Source organism: Indicator indicator, chromosome 5 (genome assembly GCF_027791375.1).
Source record: "Indicator indicator isolate 239-I01 chromosome 5, UM_Iind_1.1, whole genome shotgun sequence".
NCBI classification, from domain to species: Eukaryota; Metazoa; Chordata; class Aves; order Piciformes; family Indicatoridae; genus Indicator; species Indicator indicator.
Genome location: NC_072014.1, coordinates 21,421,309 through 21,442,039, shown reverse-complemented (window position 1 = coordinate 21,442,039; position 20,731 = coordinate 21,421,309). Strand labels below are relative to the sequence as shown.

The following is a 20,731-nucleotide window of genomic DNA, read 5'->3' as shown; positions in this document are numbered from 1 at the left end:
TTCTTTGTTCATCTGTTTTAGATTGAAATCCTTGAGTTTTGCCATGGTCTTGAGTGAAGCTGAAATTTCAGTGTCAGCACTCTACTCCTGCATTGCTTATTTCTTACATTCTCATGAGGCAAAACTTTCAAAGTCCAGTGTCATGGCTGCATAAGGATGAGCTCTAGGTCTTGTCTTCATCTCTTCTCTGTATCTCTTTTATAAGCTATCACTTAACTATGTGTATGTTTTGTCAGGTTTCTAACAATACTAGAGCATATACTAGAGCATAACTGCTAATTAACAGCAATATGCTTTTCATTAACAGCTTTGCCATAAAGCAGTAATATAAAATTTAATTTTAAGAAATATATTTAGTGTTAAATAGTCTACTAGTTCTATTTTTATAAAAGTTCATTAATTCTTAAAAAAGAGGTTAATATATCAGAATGTTGTTTCACATATACTTATTCCAGCAATGCTGAATTTTTTACGCCATCTATTCTACAGTCAAATACATCATTGCATTTTTAACACCTGGGTACTGTTTTGTGGTTCATCTTGGAAGCCGGAGCTGTCTTACTTCCATTGCTACATAGCTGCTGCTAGGCAGGCAGTATTTCTTAAAATCAGAGAGCATGCTGTCACAGAATCTCACTCAGGCTTTTTTGTTGATTTTGTTGTTGTTGTTTTTTACATTCCCCAAGCCTGTACTTATACAAGAACTAAAAAATGCTTTCAGGTTATTCAAATACTGTCCTTGTGTGTAATAACAACGCAAGAATAAGAAATGTAATTAATTCCTAAAGACTTGTACTTCATGTAGCATTAAATTGCAAAACTGGAAAAAAACAAGGAATCTAAGTTACAGTAAGGCATGGTGATAGAATATGCAAGCATTGGTCAGGAATTATAAAAATGCTTTTGGTACAGTAATAACTCAGTGTTGATGAAAACTGTGTGGCTAATTCTTGTATTGTCTAAGAAGGTAACACAAGTGAAACTTTTAGTAATCTTGCTGTATTTCAGGGTGATGTTCTTCATGATGTTCTTCAACATCAAGAGTCAAGTAATTGTATCTTAATAAAATACCAAGAAACTCAGGCATCCTCTGAATTACAATGCAAAAACACAGTAGAAGTTTTATGTTTTATTCCTCATTCTCTATGAATTACTGTGTAACCCATGATATCACTTACCCTCAATATTTCTCTCTTTGGCTATTAATATTACTGTATTAATATATTAATTACTTAATACATTATTCCTACAAGAAATAGACAGCTGTTTGTCTGAGGCAAGAATTTTGTCTTTTACTTGTTCTATAAAGCCATACTATGCCTTTGGTTACTGTAAACCAGTTAATGAAGAGAATCATGCATAATACCTAAAGTTACAGTAATTTTTTTTTTATTCCCTATTCCAGAGAGTCTGGGAGAACTCTAGACAATGACAGATTAGAGATTACAGATATTTTCATTCTCACTTAACAGTAAACATTTGTTCTGTTTTTATATATTATATTTTTGTTAAACAACATTTAAGTGTGTTTGATAATCTGTTAAAGGAGATAAGAGAGAGCTGCTCACCTTCCAAATATGTCTTTTGATCTCTTGAACTCATTCAAGTGGTCAGTTGCCTTTTTGATTCATAGTATAAGAGATTCCAGCATCCAGGCTGATTGCCAGCCTGCTGGAGGAAGACATAAGAAGGGATTTATTCTGTTTCCTAATATTCCTCAATGTCAGATGACTTCTTGTGCTGCTTACCTTGGCAAAATGGACTGCAAAAAGTGGACATGTTCTCTAGAATTTGTTTGTAAACACGAAACGTTATTTCCATTAAGTCCACGTCAGGACTTAATCTAAACCTGGCAAAGCTGGAAGCTGGTTATGTTGAAACAGATGAGAAACATATCTCAAAACTTCCAAAGTCCTTTAGGCAGGCAGTATCTCAAATTCCATAAATAATGTTTAAAAACACCATAAAGCTTATAATGAAAACATTTAAAAGGGAAACTCAAATTCAGAACCCAAATATTCTATCAGTTGTCCCAGCCCTTTCTTGCATAATTTTTGATGATGAAACCTTTTATCATGTAGGAAGACTTTCTCAAAAAAGTAAACTTTCCATTTTATTCCATAAAAAATCCAAAATATATTGATGCTTGGACCTAATGATCTTAGAGGTCTTTTCCAACTGAAACAATTCTATGATTCTAAAAATATTTAATAATTACCATTGCCATCTACAATTATTTTTTAGCCGTGTCTATTAAATGTCACAGTAGCTGAAGTTGAGGTCCCATGTTCTTCTGTAATTACTCAAGTGATTATAGAATTTTCAGTCCAAAAGTTATTAATTGATTTGATGTTTGGGAGTTAAAGTTGATCGAGTATCAAATGGTTTTTGTTACATGGTGGCAGTTTGCCAGCTATCAGCAGCTTTGAAGAGGCCAACTCCAGATGTGGCTCATTGAGTGTTTTTATGCACACTAGGTAGCTTGTGTTGCTGTCTATAAATGGACTTCTTCATAGGAGTTAACCAACCTCCAGTTTCAACTTTTAAATGAATGAAATAACTGCAGCATTTGTATGGATAAAGTTTTAAACATGTTTACTGTAGACAGTAAAAGGTTTGGTTTACTGGTTTTTGGGTCATGCTGGGAGTGTGCCACTGCTGGTCACAATTTGACTTTTTTTTTTTTTTTTTTTTTGTGATGGGAAACAGAGAGTTATGATTATGGAACTTTGCATTTTGAAGGATGAAATGCAAATCTGTACATAAGACAAAAAGGATAAAATACAAAAACAAATATAAGTAATAGTTTGAGAAGGGCAGGTATGTTCAGGCTACCTTGTCAAATATTGGGATGAAGCTACGGTGGCTCAGCAGCCTCCCCCTTCTTGTTTAGCCAGTCAGATTACAGCAGCAGTCCATCCAAGAAAGTGATTCTTACAACCACATATCTAGCTTCCACAAGTTACTCCATGCTGAAACTTGATGTACAGGAACGAAATTCACTCTTTGCAATGCACAGGAAATAGGCTGTGTTTCTCTGTGTGGCAGCAGTGCACTCTGCTCTTCTCTCTTTCTCGTGTTATTTTTCTTGTAAATCTCAGTCCAAGTGCCATACATTTTTAAATCGGCAATAATGTAAAGAGGAACAAGTGCAGAAACAGGTTTTCCTGTGTCAATCCTAGAAAAAGAACAACAAACCAGTAAATATGAACCACAGTATGGTCTGGGTTGGAAGGGACCTTCAAAGGTCATCTAATCCAACCTCCTCTGCAGTAAGCGGGGGCATCCTCAGCTAGATCAGGTCACCCAGAGCCCTGTCGACTCTCAACTTGAGTATCTCAAGGGAAGGGGCACCAACCACCTTCCCAGACAACCAAAATGCTTAACTGCACCAGGAGGCCAAAGTAAAGACATTCATAAAAGAATATTAGGGGTGGAGAAGAGAGAAATCAGAGAGGAAGCTTCCTAATGAACACAAAAATCCTTGGTCTGTGTGGATTTCCTCCTCAGCTTGGATTTGCTGGAAAGATGACTTTTTGATCTGAAAACCCATGTGGGCCATCTAGCTTTTTGTTCCCTGTCATCAGCTTCATAGTGGGGCTGTATGAGCGTACTATGGCTGATACCTACTACTGCAAAAAAAAGGGTTTCTTTCAAACTGTCTCATCCCCACATGTAGAAGAAGCAAATGTTTCTCACTTTCTTTATTAAATTGTTCTCCCAAGGGCAAGATGCTTCTTGTCTTTTGCTCTTTCAAGTCTGTCCCTTCCAGCTAGTCCTGCCTAACAAAAAGGCAAAGGGAAGATAGAATATTTTTCAACAGACAGTGCTCATCACTGGAATTCTGGAATAAATCTAATGCTGCTCTTCAGGTTTGGTAAGGTTAGGAACCTTGTATGTCTGGCTCTTTATGCTACTTCTTTTGTCACTGAAGAGACTAGATTCTCCAGGTACAAGGCAAATAACCTAACCTCTCTGGTTTTTCTTAGAATTGTAGTTTTGTAGATTTTTATATGTCATCAGAAAGAAATGGTAATTGACAAAAAAAGTCTGAAATTCTAATTTTCATGAAAAAAATATAGTGACCATTATTTTCCCAGATAAGAGTGTTTCCTTCTGCTATTTCAGACTTATTTTTGTTTAATACTTTAAAAGCAGATTGTATTTCTGTTATAAAATTGTGGAAATAATTAAAGGTTACTTTTTGTATTCTTCCTTCCTGCTCTGACAGTGTATTTGTAGGACATAGACTAAGTAGAAAACTGATGAGGACAGCAGGAGATCTGAAGCTAATGTGATGTTATGCTCCTAAGATGCTCTTCCTAATCATGCGCTTAGGAAAATGAGTTAAGCACAAGGAAATATATGCACAAAAGTATATATGTTTTACCTTATTTGACTAAGAGCAGTTTCCTTAGTTATCTGTTTACAGTGTTACAAGCCTAAAAAACTTTTTAAAAAAATTGATTCATTTATCAGTTACCACTTAAGGAGAACAAACAGCAGGAGTTTAATACACAGTCAGATAACAGATTAGTTTACAAATCCATTCAGCAATTAGAGATGCTTGAGTTTGAATGTGTCTGCTTCCTCTTCTCCCTGCACCTTTGGCAGATACATCCATACTTGCAACTTCTTGCAGTTTAATGTTGTGGCTATGATGGTTTGCTGGAGGAAGAAAAAGCTTCACAGATGAATTATGTTAGCTATATTATGAAGTTAAACAGCTGTTAATGCTTCATTTGTAGACTGAGAGGTGTTTCCATTTTTCTCTGCAGTGAAGAGGCTGAATTCTAGTTTGAAAGGGAAACAGTTAGGAAAAACAGTAGTATATTAGGCCACTTAATTACATTCCTACTCCTTTGAGGAGCTAACTTGTCAGTGAAATGTAATGTTCTTGAACATAGCATTTAAAAAACAAAACGAAAGAAACACACAGCCCACAACCTAATCAAAGATCTAAAAATGGAAAGTTTAATTGCATGGAACTTGGAACAAATTCACACAATCACCATGCTGCCCACTGGAAATAATACTCACTGTAGTAATTTTTCTTTTATAGCTTCTTATTTTTGTTCTTCCTCTTTCATTGATGATGTTGTACATATGTACATAAGCAAACCACCAGCCCTAGGAATGTAGTATGTAGAATGTAAGTGGGACTATCAGCAAAACTTGCTGTGTTCCCACTGTTCCATTTCCTAGCTGACAAGCCAGTTTGCACAGGGTTTTTTTTAGTTGTGATTCAAATAAACCATCACAAAAAGGTTTCCAGAACTCATCAAGCAGCCAAAAGTAACATGGATAAAAATAGGCATTAAAAAATAGGGTCTTTAAATGTGATTCACAATTATCAGTGAAGCTGTACTCAGAGCCTAGCACTCTTCTCCTTCCTCTTTGTTAGAGGCTTTCCATGCAATAATTCCTCCAGTGATATAATAGCTCTTGAATATGAAAAGATTCTCCTTACTGAATGGAAACTGACTAGCTCCAAATGTAGATGCATACATAAAGGGGGGAGGAAGCAAAAGCCTCAACACACATTTCTGAAACAGGATTCCATGAGTATATGGAGATATGATTAAAGAAAAAACCTGACCTGCTACATCTACCTACTAACCTTCAACATCACAGATAAAGAGTGTTTCCTGCCAAGTCACAGCCCCGCTCTGTAGGTGCTTGGTAGGATATTTAGCGTTGTTTTGGAATGTGTGGTCACATCATTCCTACTTTCTACATGGCAACCAAAGCAGAAACAATCTGTCAAGGGCTGTCATTGAGGATCAATGCTAAATGTTACTCAGCAGGATGCAGACTGTATCTCAGTGGGTGTCCTCCTACTATGCTTTGATTATGTTTGTTGTAAAAGAAAGCTTAGTTGTGCTTACAGCATTCATGTTTCACTGCCTCTGTGGAAGACATATTACAGCCTCTTGATTTGTCCGTTTCAACAAGATGTGTTGTTTGAAAACATATACACAGCATTTTCAAAGAATCCTTCAGTATAATCTGATTATGAAGGGGTTATGTGACAGTTTGTCTCTGCTGCTTATTGTGTGGCTTAAATCTCTGAGGACAAGCTGACTGAACATCCATACAGTCTGATGGCAGCTGTGGTTCAAAACTGTTGTTTTGGGCCAGATCTAGGGTCATCTGAGGAGACACCTTGGCATACACCAAGGTAACAGAAGGATTTTTATACTACTTACTGTTTCTTATAACTTCATTAGATGACAATATTATAGACTAAGTAAGTGGGGGGGAGGTTTAAACAGATGGTAGTTTAGAAGGGAAGAGAAGGGAAGGGGAGTAGTAGTATGTGGTAATAAGTCTGCAGATAAATCTTCTCTGAGCACTGATAAATAGGGGTTTATACTGTGAAAGGGACAACAGATACTGCACTGGACAGCAAGCTGAGCAATTGATTTTCTAAAAGGCTATCTCAAAGAAAGACAGGTATTTCAGGGACTGGGTCCCTACTTTCCATATGACAAAACACCCATATCTTCCCATCACTCTTAACATATACTGTCTTTGATAGTTTTATAACACTGATGTTCTACTTAAAAAACTTGCAGGCATGAACGAATACATACAAGAAGACCTTACCATGTGGATGGAGCTGACAACTATTCTCTAGATGATGATCTGGTAAATCTAGAAGTTCTAGATGAGGTACTGTACTGTCTGAGTAGCAGTTTCTGACAATTGTGCTTAACATGTTGACTATTTCTGTTTTTTAGGCTTTTTTTAACAGAATAAGAAGAGTTCCTTCTGAAAAGCTTTTGTCCACCATGACAAAGGAGTTGTCACGTGACTGATCTGTTGCCATCATCTTTGTTAGAATTATACATAGTAACACAAAAACGGTAGCAGTGAATTCTATTTTGTGGAAGAATCTAGTTATGAGTGATACTATTTTAAATTATTTTGTGAATTTCCAAAAATGAGACATTTAGTCATGAAGATTTACATGATTTTTTTCCTAACATTGATAAATTTATATACAGTAGCATGGTATCTACAGATTCTGGACATTTTCTCTTCAGAAGATTTGCTTCTCAGGATGGTATAACAAAGTATGTACTAATCCAGAAACAGAAATTGCCACTTAACTTAGTTTTATGACATGAGCAAGAATCTTGAAAACATTTGCTTGGTTTTGTGATGTTGGCCTTTAAAAATAATTAGTAACACTTGTAGTGTTACTTAATCAGTGTTCTCACTACATTTAGAAAAATCTTCCTAACTGGGAAAATGCTTTTTAACTATCAAACTTTTTGTAATCTTCTCAGGATACGATTATTCATCAGCTGCAGAAACGCTATGCTGACTTGCAAATTTATACTTATGTTGGGGACATTTTAATAGCCTTAAACCCCTTCCAGAATCTCAGCATTTATTCTCCCCAGGTAAGAGAGATTCCGACCTGTGGACAAAACTCACATTACATTTATATTAAAACCATACACTAAAATGCTTAAGTGATGTTGAAAGCACAGACTAAACTTCAGCCTTTTCTTCTTCCAGAAAAGTGTGGCTGCATGTTTTATTTAGTTTGGGTTTGTTTTTTTGTGGTCTTTTGTTTTCATTTTGTATTCAGTCTCATTTTATTTAATTCCTTTCTGCTTAGTGGCACAAATTCCACAGGAGGGATGAAGATTGCCACAGCTGTTTTTTGACTGGCATTTAGGGCTTTCTTCTCAGAAACAGAAGGTGGTTACATTAACCTCCTTATACTGAGGCTGCGGCTTCCTGAAGAATTGCTGGGTTAGGTTATTACGTGTCCTGTGCCACAAGCTGGCTGCTGCTTAAAAGAAAGCGAATCAAATGCTCTAAAGTTAGAGGCAGCTTAATTCCATACAAATCTGCAAGAGAAGTGGAGCCGTAAATCTTAGCTGTAAATCGTGGGTGCCTACATCAAGCTACAGGTAGAGGTCCCAGATTTCAGGTTCACTGTTATCTTTGAAGTGTATGTTGTATAGGTTATTTCCTTGATTGAATGCTTGTGTTTGAAATTCTGTTCGTTGTGATACATTTCTCTACACAGTCTTATTTTGAAAACACTGGAGTGCATTTTAGGTATAGTTTGTTTTCTGGAAGTTGGTCATTGCCAAGAATTACCACTTTTCTTCCAGGTGGTTCAGTGGAAATTCTGTGATAAAAAAGGCAGCTACTTCCTGCTGAAGAGGCAGAAGATAATTGCTGTCCTCTTTTCAGTTCTTAATTATGCTGCTGAGTTGTGTGATTTGACTATTATATGTTCTTTTTTTCAATTTAGTTCTCCAAGCTTTACCACGGTGTGAAGCGTTCATCAAATCCCCCCCACATATTTGCATCAGCAGATGCTGCCTACCAAAGTATGGTTACATTCAGCAAAGATCAGGTAAGAATCTGTTCCTATTAATCATACTGCCACTATGCTACGTGGCTATAGCTAATGTTCTGTTATGTTCTCCTTTGATAAATCTTTTCTTTAAGCCTTTTATTCCTACATCAGGAAAAACGGAGCAGAAATCTAGTCAGGCTTGGCAATTCTGAACAGGACACAGTGACCCAAAAGAGGCTAATGGGTCAAATAAGATGATAGGGTTACCTGACCAATATACTGTCCTGGACACCCATGAAGTCCTGACGGTTGACACCAGCTACAGAGTGTTGCTGAACAGTGATTCTAGCCTGTCTTGCATTAGCTCTTGTAATAATTTAGACCAATATAAAATGGGAAGGTCTCAATGCCATAGCAAATTAGCAGGGTTTGAACCGCTTTTCCTCTGCATAATGACACTATTAAGAAGTGGATAATCGATTCTTTACCTATAAGTCACAAAAAATAGGAACTATAAACTGATTATTTTAGTAAAATTTGTTAGCAATAGTTCTAGTATAAATGTAGTAAGGACACACATCCAATTATATAGCAATGATTTTAATGATAATGAAATACCATGATGTAGAAGTTAGGTTTCTTTTATTGCATACTCGTGATTGTAATTTTGTACTCTTTCTAATTTTGTACACTTTCTAATTTGATGTGCTATATGTACGTGAATATTGATGGCTAATAACTATATTTAGTTATAAAATCCTCCTGATTTTACCCTACACATCACATAATAATTCATACAAAATGCTTTTTTTAATCACAAAATCAGAATAAAATAATAAAAAACTTTCAGTCAGAAAATACTAAACAAGGAAGACAAATGAAAGCAACATTGAAGATGAAGAAAAAAAAGGAGTTCTATTGAGTATATGACAGCACACAGTCTTGCGAGATAGGTAGTTCTTCTTTAAGGACTTAAAAGGACTTTCATGGCATTAAACAAGTACTATGAAGAATAAGTTATGTGGGGGAAAAAAATAGCTTTGACATCAACCCATCAGGCTAACTTTGTACATCTTATGTATATGTTTCATACCCATTTAAGATGTTCCTGTTTCCTGTTTGCAAAGGATTACAGGTACATGTTCATCTCCATTAGCTGGCAAATGTTACGTTGGTTCTTCAGTCACAGCTGCATTCGATAAACGCTGTAGCCAGGTCAAAAGTATATTGATTCTGTTTGTTGTATTCGTTGAGCTTTCCCTTGTTTTCCTATGATGCCTGAAAATTGAATCCAGGTCTATCATTTCTCCTGAAGGTAAAGTAAAGTTCAGGCCAATTCTACAAGGGTTTTTAGTTCTGCAAGAATTCATGGACTTTAAATTTCTGAACTGCTGTACGTGGCTTCTCTGGTCACACAAAGACAATTAAGTTAGGAATAGTAACTGCACCATTGTGTTATCTGTTTCGAGGAACAAAAGTACTCAACAAGAAGCAAAAAGATGAGCTGCAGATGTCATATTGCACACATTATTTAGAGTCAATCCTTGAACCTGCTGTCATACACCAAAAGACACCACCAAGGAATGGCTACATCTTTCAGACTTTTTCACGAAGCTTAGTTCTCTATGAAGTGGCATTGCATCAAGTGTTTTAGGACCTTGTATCTTTTCACAGCCGAGAATCTTGTTTGTTCAGAGTCTGGTGCAAAGAATTTTCAGGTGTTAGCATAAAAATATGCAGATATATGCAGCTGCTCAATGTTAACATTTTTAATTGTACGTCAGTGGATATTATATCTTAGGTAGACTAATATTTGTACTGGTGATCTCCAGAATACTTGAAAAACATGGAAAAACTATAAATGCTATTAGAATTCTTTCTTGGTAAGATCTGAAGTGTTCATTCTTCAGTGTTCAGGTTTGAACTGGCCTTCTGCTTTTATCTCATCCATGAAGTATAACAGCTGAGAGGAGGATACCAAGTGATTTAGACCATTCTGGCTAATCGATGAGTCTGGAAGCCATTTGGAGAGCCTATAAAATACCATGTGTTAAGGAATGCTGACTCAGGAGGAAGATGGATATGTTCTCCTGGAATCATCCAATGAGCAGATGGATATTTTTCTGAAATTCTTAGCTGCTATTTTGCTGTTCTAGCTTGAGAATATAAGTCACCTGCAGAATAACCTCTCTATGCAGCAGCAATTATTTAAGACTATTTTTAAAGGCAGGAGTAGATTTTTTTTCTCAGTGTATTAAATACAGCTGTACCCTGTGTTTCATGTTAATTCATGTCAAGTCAATGCAGTGAGTTCAGATGCACTGTTGCACTGCATCCCATCAACTGAAATGTGGCAATTTTTGAGCCATAAGCATTTGAAACAAGCTGCATGTGTTCATAGCATGTGTTAGCCTGTAGACATGGTCACTTTTTTATACCTTAGCACTTAGAAATTCAGTCACTGCTTCACACCTTGCTATCAGGCGTTTTGAGACATGTTTTAGTAATCCAGGAATACATCATTACACTGAGCCCTTGCTATCTTTCCTTTCAGAAGGTAGTTGAAGGAATTGACTCAAAGAATGTTGTAGTCTTGGTGCTAAATAGTAAACAACATATTGGAGCAGTAATAGCTGTGATCAACCATGTGGTGAGCTGTGCCCTTAACTGTTTTGTCATGTTTGTTCAGTGCATTATCATCAGTGGGGAAAGTGGTGCTGGAAAGACAGAAAGTGCCCATCTGATCGTCCAGCATTTGACCTTCTTGGGAAAGGTATTTCTTACCCAATCACGTAAAACTAAGAACAAATCTTCCCAACCTCATCCTCAGTTTCTTTCATTTACCTTTAATCCTTAAAGCTGTTTGTTTGAATTGTCCTACTCGAGTTAGGGACAGAGTAATCATGCATATGAGAGTATTGAATTAAATACTAGAGTATAACCCATGCCAAGTCATTCTGTATTTTTTTTAAGCGAAAGTACCAGATCGTGCCTATAGTTACCTAGAATGTTTATCACATATACTGTTGTACATTTATGCAATAAAAAACAACATATCTTGCTATGGCTTTAATCTTAGAAACTCTTACATGTTTAAATGCTATGAGTAATGGTATTGGTGCAAAATTATGAGAAAATCAACTGTGTGAGGCTAAATTTAAGTAGATGTGTTTAGGTTTTGATGGTTTTCCTATCTGTGGGAGATCTCCTCGTTGATTTGTTGGCCCTATTGTTGTATAACTAGAAAGGGTAACACATTACCTAAGTCCATAGAAGCACAAGAAAAAGATGCCATGCTTCTGAAGCAAGAACTGGATTGTGTTATTTTAATGATCTTTCCGATCTGTATCTGTCCTGTGAAGGCCAATAACCGTGCTTTGCGTGAGAAGATTCTTCAGGTGAATCCTCTGGTTGAAGCATTTGGGAATGCCTGCACTGCCATCAATGACAACTCAAGTCGCTTTGGAAAATATCTGGAAATGATGTTTACACCCACAGGAGCTGTAATGGGGGCAAAGATTTCTGAATATCTACTTGAAAAATCAAGAGTTATAAAACAGGCTGTGTAGGTATATTAATTGTTGGTAATTTCACATTTATATGATGTTTGGATTCTGTTTTATTCTCCAAATTTGTTTCTTTTAAGTGCTTTTGTGTCTTCTGTTAAAGCAGCAAACATTTGTAGAGTGCTAAATGAACAAAATAGTCACTTAGGTTCTTTTGGAGCAAAAGCTGGAGTTGCCGCATTCTTTGGAGAAATATTGTGCTTGAATGTGTGTTCAGAGTTTCACAGTTGCTAATCCTACACTTTTAAAACAAGTCTGAGATTTGCCACCTGCTTCAGTGAGCTGCTTTTACATTGCGCAAGATGCCACAAGAATAAACACATGTAAAGGATACTTTTCTTTTTTCCCAGGGGAGAGAAAAATTTCCATATATTTTATTATATTTATGCTGGCCTTTATCATCAGAAGAAACTTTCTGAATATAGACTTCCTGATAAAAAACCTCCTAGGTAACTATCACTCACTTGTTTTAACTGCTCATTGTAATTAGCTATTGATCAGCTCTTGCTTTCAGTATGATGCCTTAAAATCTCTTTTAATCCTTCTCCATCCCTTAAAGATCTTTCTTAATCCTCCCAAGCAAAGAAGAGGGTGGACAACATGGCATTAGATTATTTGTATTTACTTGAGAACTTGAACTATTCAAAGAGAAGGAGCAACAATGGCAATTATTATTCTGTCTTACTCTGAATTCAGAACAATCATCTTATGATTTCTTACTGTAATTCTCAAGAACCCAGAGGATGCTCTAGAGTTGTGATTTTTAATTGCTATTTGTACTTTGGATGCATCTGATCTGTATTGGGTGACAGAATGTTTGTGAAATTTTGCTAACACCATAATAGATATTAACAAAGAATGAGCAAAAGTGCAACAGCAATAAGAATTTTTTATGAATTAGCACCAAAGTATGTAATTTGAAAATGTTGTAATTAAAGTTCTTTCCAGTTACTGAGGTACATGTATTGGAGTCACTGGAGGTTGTACAGACATATCTGCTAGTATGATGCCTTCTTTCTTCCACTTTGTTTAGATATATTGATAATGAAACTGGAAGAGTAATGCATGATATTGTTACTAAAGATTCTTATGGAAGACAATTTGAAGCAATTCAGCATTGCTTTAGAATTATAGGATTCACTGATGAGGTAAGAGATCCAGCTGTTAAATCATTATTTACCTTCTTTACAACAAACACCCTCTGTGCTTCCCATGCACAGGCTCCCGTTTGGTTTTGTGGGTACACATCAGTGTCACAAAATCTCTCTTATGACAGAAGTAAACCGTGAAAGTTCACCCTTGGAAACGAAGACCAGTCTGAGGTCTTACTTGGTACTCAGGCAATTCCATTCACAATGCTGCATCACACTGGTTTTGTATCTTACTTTCTTGAGTTTGTAGAACTTAATCTCTAAACAAGCTACCAGCTTGAGTAGCCATTCCAATGTCCCCCTAATCGGCTTCCTTAAAAATGCTTCTTGTCATCTTTTGCAGGAAGTATACTCAGTGTACAGAATTCTGACTGGAATCTTAAATACTGGAAATATTGAGTTTGCTGCCATTTCTTCACAACACCAAACAGATAAAAGTGAAGTTCCCAACCCAGAAGCCTTAGATAATGGTAAACAAATACATTTTTACATTGTCAATTCTGTAAATACGATCTGACTATATTTGTAAGAATCTCTAACTTGGGGTAACAGTTGGACAGTGCTGGTGATTTCTACTGCATATCACAGTCACCTATCTTTTTTTCCCCACTGTTTTTTAGCTGCTGCACTACTAAGTATTGGGTCAGAAGAACTTCAAGAGGCCCTGACCTCCCACTGTGTTGTAACACGAGGGGAGACTATTATCCGAACAAATACTGTGGACAAAGCAGCTGACGTGCGAGACGCCATGTCGAAAGCACTTTATGGCCGGCTCTTCAGCTGGATCGTAAATCGTATTAATACGCTGCTTCAGCCAGATAAAAATATATGGCAAGTTACACATCACTGAATCATGTGTATTTACTGTCCATATGTCTTTGATGGGTTCATCCATTTGTATATTTCTGATTTTGCAGAAAGGATGCTGTGTTTATTTTGGCTAAGGCTTCAAAATGGCTTTCATGCTGTGATACTGAATTCTGTTTCCAGGACATTAACCCCAACATTTTCAAAGGGCTGAGAGGAATTTAGCTACTGAAGTCAATGGAAATCAGGTCATTAAAGTGCTCCACAGTTCTTTAAAAAGATGCTTTCTATGTAGTGAATGTTTAAAACATACCAAAGTTTGGTAAATAATTGTAGTATGTATTCACAGTCCTGAGACTCCTGTTTTTCTAAGCTAGTAAGAAATATGGACTATTATTTTGCTGCTACTGAAAACATGCTGATTTTTTAATTCTTTTTTCATAATTACAGGAATGTTCACATTGGGAATGCATATGATTTCATTCCCACATCCTGATCTGGCTGCTTTGGTCTTTTCAAGCAGCTGTAGAGATTTTTAGAGGGAAGAAAAGCCCTTAGGTGATGTGAAAACGCTTCTGATCTTACATCTCTACTTGGCACTTTACTATCTCATATAGACATGGCCTGCCTCATACTTACAGTTGTAGAGGTGATTGTGGTATGAGTATATTTGAGCTAGCACATGGGATCTTAACAGTCCAACTTATAGCAGCAGCAGACTTGGTAGGGATCTACCTATTAACACCACTTATTTTAATATGACTGCTAAGTGTCTGTTGCTATATACCTATGATTTTCATGCCTTCTTCACAGAAATTTGCAAGAAACAAGTGGAAAACACAAGTGTTAATGGTACTAAACAAATGCACAAATTGTCAGGTTCAAACATGCTTTTTTCTGCTCTATTTTTGCAGCAGATTGAATCTGTTGTGCAATCTCAGTTACCACATTTATTTTTATTTGAATTTGATGTTGCCCATAATGAAGTTTGCTATCTTTACATGCAGCAGTGCTGAAAATGGGATGAATGTTGGGATATTAGACATATTTGGATTTGAGAACTTCACAAGAAATTCCTTTGAACAGCTATGTATAAATATTGCTAATGAACAGATCCAGTTTTACTTCAATCAACATATTTTTGCACTTGAGCAGGTAAGTTTAACTCTGATGAGGTCTAGTTGAATCAGCTATCCTGAACCACAGATCATATTCAGCAGTACATTATAAGCTGTAAAATAGGTATGCAATTTAAATGCAAGATAGTGACACCTTCTAACTGAAGTTTTATAAATAGTGTTGTTGGGGCCTTTAGAGTATTGCTGTGTATCATAAATGTTGTAATGATGATGTTGTATTTACTGGTTAAAATTAAAATTGTGCTGGTGACTTTGTAGATGGAATATCAGAGTGAGGGAATTGATGCTACTACAGTGGAGTATGAGGACAACCGTCCACTTCTAGACATGTTCCTCCAGAAACCCATGGGTCTGCTATCTCTACTAGATGAAGAAAGCCGATTTCCTCAGGCAACAGACCTAACTTTAGTTGGTATGTGCAAAAAAAAAAAAAAAATTGAGAAACAACAGATACATATACTGGGGGCAGAATGACATCTTCACTCAAGTTTTACTAGCCTAGTTGTCCTGCTGGTGCTGTGCCATCTTGTTTGATATTTATGGTACATTTTTCATTGCACTTCATAATTTTTTCTCAGCTTATATATTTTCTGTTCTTTTTGTATTGCAAAAGTTATCTTATGTAACAGGTTTCAAGGGCTTGTTGTCTTTCCAGAGTTACAAGGAAATAATCTGTGTCATCTTGGTATGTGTGAGGTACATCAAGCAGCATTTGTCTTCATTTACTGAGGGAAAGGCTGAGACATAGTAGAATTTTGTGTCAAGGACCACCCTGTGAGGAGCATTAGTGCTGAGAGTATAATTTAGATCTCCCAGGCTCCTAGGCCCATGTTTATCCAATTAGAAAATACTGCTTCATTCCAGATTACCTCATCATAAATAGAAAGTGTGTGTTATTTCTGGTGTGCCATCTGGCTGAATATTTCCCTTCCTTCATGCATATTTTACATATAGTTTAACAAATCTTGGAGTGCATGCCATGTTTAAAACTGTTGTCTTGCTTTTATTTACTAGAGCTCCATTTTTCCCTGTCATATGAAACAGAGAGTTCCAGTTCCTTCAATGGAATGTACAGCAAAGACTCCAACTGTTAGTCAGGAAAAAATAACAGCTGCCTGTTAAAACTGCACAATATATGTACAAGATTTTTCATTTCTGCTAGGCTACATTGAAATTTAGGTCACAGCTAGAATGAATGCTTCTAGCTTCATTTGTGTACTAAAGCTGTGTACCTCCTTGTGGATCCTACAAAAACAGTTAATACTGAATATTGAACTTAAACTTTAACAGAGTCACTTGCCTTAGTGCCAGTCAGTCTTACTGCTGATCTGTACACAGTACAGCAGGATCCCTCAAGGAGACAGCAAAGTGGGGTATTTGGCACTCTCCAGATGTGCCAATCATTAATTCCACCATCCTCCCTCATACCCCACTGAAATTCCGAACTTAGTTCTTTTTGCTTTAAATACAAGTTTGATTAAATGTTAATAGAAAGAATAACCTAAGAAAAACACTAATGGATTCTAACATTAGAAAAATAATTTAGATAATATTTTCTGACCAACACAGCTTGACAGAGAATTTTATCAATTGATTCTGTCCTCAGGCCTCTAGTTGCTTGTTCAGATAAAGAAATACTATAGCAAGTTTTGCAGTATCAGCACTAATTTTGTTACAAAAGATTAAAGAGCATACAAAATAGCACAGGGCATAAAAGACATTGTTCTTAGAAAGTGGTGTTTCTTTTTCTGTCAGCTCTTTAGAGGTAGTCACAGGTAACAGGAAGCCTTGTTAGAAAAGCTTTTAGGCAGAAGCCTCTCTTTCTGTAGAAGCCAAAGTTAGATGAGACGGTTCCATCCTGAAGGTGTTAACATATACTTGAAACATGATGCATAAAGCTAAATGAATAGAGAAAGGGAAGATAGGGAAAACACAAATAATAGGCATTTAAGCAAGTGAAATCTATGCACAGCTTTGAGCACTGAAATAAGCCCACCCCACACCCTGTATACAGATAAAAGCATATTCTGAGCAAAACATGAGAAGTCATCACACCTTCTCATTGTCCTCTCTTATTTGATAGGTTTTCATGCAGAAAACTATCCACACTGATATCTGAAAGACAGTCTTACTGGGCTGTTTTGGAAAGAGCTGTTCCATTCATAAGTGGCAGCTCAGAAGAAAGTATGGAGAAGATGGCACACAGCTGTTGCTAAGCAGTCTGATAACATAGGTGTTTATAGTAGTTCTGGCTTCTTGAGCAGCAAACTGTCCCTAATTGGTATGAAGATTTTACTTAAGTCACTTACATCAGTGTCTCTTCCCAACATCTAGATAAGTTTGAAGATAACTTACGATGCAAATATTTTTGGAGACCAAAAGGAGTAGAACTGTCATTTGGTATTCAGCACTATGCTGGAAAGGTAAGACCACGTGATTTTTATTTAGTTCAAGTAACAATGGTATGGTCATTATTTGTTTTGTCCAATCTTTCTGCTTTATGTTTTTTTTTCTCATGAGACAGAATGATAAAGTTTACAGAAACCAGAATCTGCAATAAAAGTTTCATGTGAGAGTAGCCCATTTTAGATCCTATCCTTAAAGGCTTTTTCACAAATTGTGTAGACAGTGACCACCTTTTACTCTGAAAGAAATCTGGCACCAGAAACACCATTAATACAATCCTTTCAAAGGAGCAACTCTTTGGAGCCAGAACAGACTATGTGATTGTTAACACCATGTGAATGCCACAAGTTCTGTGTGTGAGTGTAAGTATGTGAATAAAATGCTGCATAAAGCAATGTCTCCAACAGAACTTAAAATCTTATACAGAGCATTGGAGAAAACTGAGCTAGCTAGCACAGGTGTTTTCTTGTAGTCTGTAGCACCTAACTTTTGTTTTCAGCAGTTCACTTATTAATGTAGTTGTTTCACATAAATTAGCTTTGCTTGTGATTTCAAGTCCAAATCTTTGTCTAAAAACAAAAGCAAAATTTAAAAGGCCATGGTTTATAAAGTTATCAGTGAAACCTCACCTCTGGCTCATTAGAAATCTCTGAAATTTTAAAACATCAGTTTTCTGATTTAAGAATAACTGTAAAATTTCACACAGGTTTAGTAAATACTTTGTACCCAAATGACCAAGTCATAAACCCACTACTAGCCAGTTCTCTGTTGCAGGAGAATGTTCAGTTTCTGTGTGAACTAATGGACTCCATGGAATTAGGCTAGAGAGGAATATCGCTAGTGATAATAAACCACTAGTGACTTAGAAAGAAGTAATAAAAAAATCAGCAAAATTAACTGATTCTTATATGAATACTAATAGGCAGGCATTAATTTCTAATAAAAACAATTGAAATTATTGAAATAGATAGATGTTTTGTTTTGAAGCACTGCAAATCCTATTTTAGTGTATCTAGAAGTGCAGCTTCCAACAGGGCTGGTTATAGATCACAAGTTTGGTGCAGACAATAATGACACTGGAGAATGATTTCTTGTTTCACGTGAAAATTATCAGTTTATGCTTTTATGAGGCGTCTCTGTTGTATTATATCATGCATGCCATAGTTTGATGTGACAAAGCATAATACAACATGATTTAAGCTATTTAACCCAGTTTGATGTGCAGTGACATGCTATGAATATAGGTGCTGCTTATAGCTGTTTCACATTCTGAAGGCACTGCTATTGCTGTACACTTCTAAATCCTTTGCAGATAATTTATTGGCTTGTCAGAACCAAACTGACTGCTCTACATGGTCATTTTGACTGCTAACATTTTAAAGAACATAGCAGGTTTTGGGTAGCCCTTTTTGGCAACTTTTCTGATTCTGTTTCCCATGCTAGGTATTATATGATGCCTGTGCATTCCTTGAGAAAAACAGAGACACTCTTCCTGCTGACATAGTGGTGGTGTTGCGAACTTCAGAGAACAGACTTCTTCAGCAGCTGTTCTCCAGTCCATTAACAAAAACAGGTATTTTCTGCACAGCTTTGCAAACATTGCAACCTCTTCAGCTACATACTCCATTAAAATTCTGCTTGTTTCTGGATGGATTTTTTTCTTCTTTTTCAGCTTGGCCATTTAAAGTTTCTTAGATATCTAAAATGTTGCAATTTTTTTTTCATAATATATGTACATGAATTCTCCTCAAAAACCTGGGTAACATACAAACAAATACATACAACAAATGTACACATCTCTCAATACTTCCTACAGTTTTAGAGTATCTTTTTCAAAAAAGGGTAAGAAAAAAGATGTAATACTTAGGAATAATCTGAATATGATGGATTGTATTAGACTGCAAAATTCTTGTGATCTGATATGACATTTGCAAATGAGGTTGTTACACATCTAGGTAGAAATAAGTGTACCTGCTTTAGGTAGTGTTGCTTAATCTTATTTTACATGAGTTGTTGATGGCAATTCTGTGTTTGGGATGTCTGGACCCTTATTAGCCCAGTCATAGAGTCTGATGATGCCCCTAAGCTCTCTTGAGATTTCTATGTAGAAAAAGAACTTACGGAGAAAAATGTATTTTGAAGTCTTCTTGGCACATGTAGAACTAATAGCAAAATATCTGCTTATATGCTACATAAATTCTTACAGTGTCTTTGTTCTTGTCCTGTAATTAGAAGGTTGTGGATTAACCCCCCTTCAACTTATGCTTTTAGAGGTCACTGAGAGGTGAGGATCTGATGAGGAGGAATCTGTGTTTTCTTTCAGCTAGGGCAAGCTTACATGGAGGACTATATTCTTTAAAATGGGGTAGGATTGGTTTGTGCCCAAGTGTGGAACAAAGAATCTTTGTGACTACTTCTGACATCTGAGTCCACGTTAATGTGGTAAAAGAGGTTCTTTTACTCAGGCTGGATGTATCAAGCAAAGCAAAAAAGAAAACTCACATCTGGTCAGATGTGTCTCCAATACGTCTCTTTACCAGCTATTTTATACCTTGGAACTGTTGTCAGAATGAAGCGGATTAAGTTCTTTGTCCCAGTTATCAGTACCAATTACTGTAAATATTATACTTCTGATTTTACTCGTATTTCAAAATCAGAATGCTGCTGTTTTCATGCAAACTGATCTTCCTGTGGCTTTGTAGAGGTATTTTCAGTGGCAGCAGCATTGAAAATGAGCTTTCTGCACATTTACCTTTCTGTGAAGAGCATACAGCTAGTCAAGTGTTGTCTGTTTCTGTCAAGCTGGTACAGGACATCCTATTAAAAAAAAAAATACTGTGTATATGCTCCTGTGCACAGGGTTATAACAATAGCTGAAAACCTTTATGTCATTTTTATTTTTTTTTAAGTTCTAGTGATTTTGCTCTCTTTTTTCTAGCTGTCTAATATAATTGGCATTCACAACCTGCGGGGCTTCTGTGTTCTAAAATCACATTGTTGCCAGGTTTGGTTTTGGCAGCTTGCAAGATAAATGAAAGGTTTGGCTGAGAACAGAAGGTAGTGCTGGCAATGCTGCTTTATCTCTGTTCAATGAAGAAAGATAATGCTATTCTCTTAACTTTCTCCAAAGAGGCTTTTGTAAACAAAAGAATAGTGACTGTTTAAATGTCCCATCATATTCTGTCCTTGCCTCTTAGCACTTTTTGCTCCCGTCAACATATGCTTCATTCCTAAAGCAAGCAGAAAAAACAGAGTTTAAATTAATAATCTTGATACAGTTTTCTCCAGCTTTTTGCAGAGTACTGACTGAGTTAGTAATTTATGCATAAGCCA

General features: G+C 36.3%; 1 protein-coding gene across 1 annotated transcript in view; it reads left to right on the top strand.

The window, feature by feature from the left end:
• The window catches only part of MYO3B (myosin IIIB), a 184,536-nt gene that overhangs the window by 79,712 nt on the left and 84,093 nt on the right, over nt 1–20,731 (top strand). Inside the window, exons 11-23 of the mRNA XM_054381223.1 lie at nt 6,579–6,675; nt 7,296–7,412; nt 8,282–8,386; nt 11,019–11,102; nt 11,692–11,894; nt 12,246–12,344; nt 12,929–13,043; nt 13,390–13,516; nt 13,667–13,877; nt 14,861–15,008; nt 15,251–15,404; nt 17,327–17,415; nt 18,842–18,971. Of these exons, the coding sequence (XP_054237198.1) occupies nt 6,579–6,675; nt 7,296–7,412; nt 8,282–8,386; nt 11,019–11,102; nt 11,692–11,894; nt 12,246–12,344; nt 12,929–13,043; nt 13,390–13,516; nt 13,667–13,877; nt 14,861–15,008; nt 15,251–15,404; nt 17,327–17,415; nt 18,842–18,971 (1,679 nt within the window). The remainder of the gene's footprint in view (nt 1–6,578; nt 6,676–7,295; nt 7,413–8,281; nt 8,387–11,018; nt 11,103–11,691; nt 11,895–12,245; nt 12,345–12,928; nt 13,044–13,389; nt 13,517–13,666; nt 13,878–14,860; nt 15,009–15,250; nt 15,405–17,326; nt 17,416–18,841; nt 18,972–20,731) is intronic.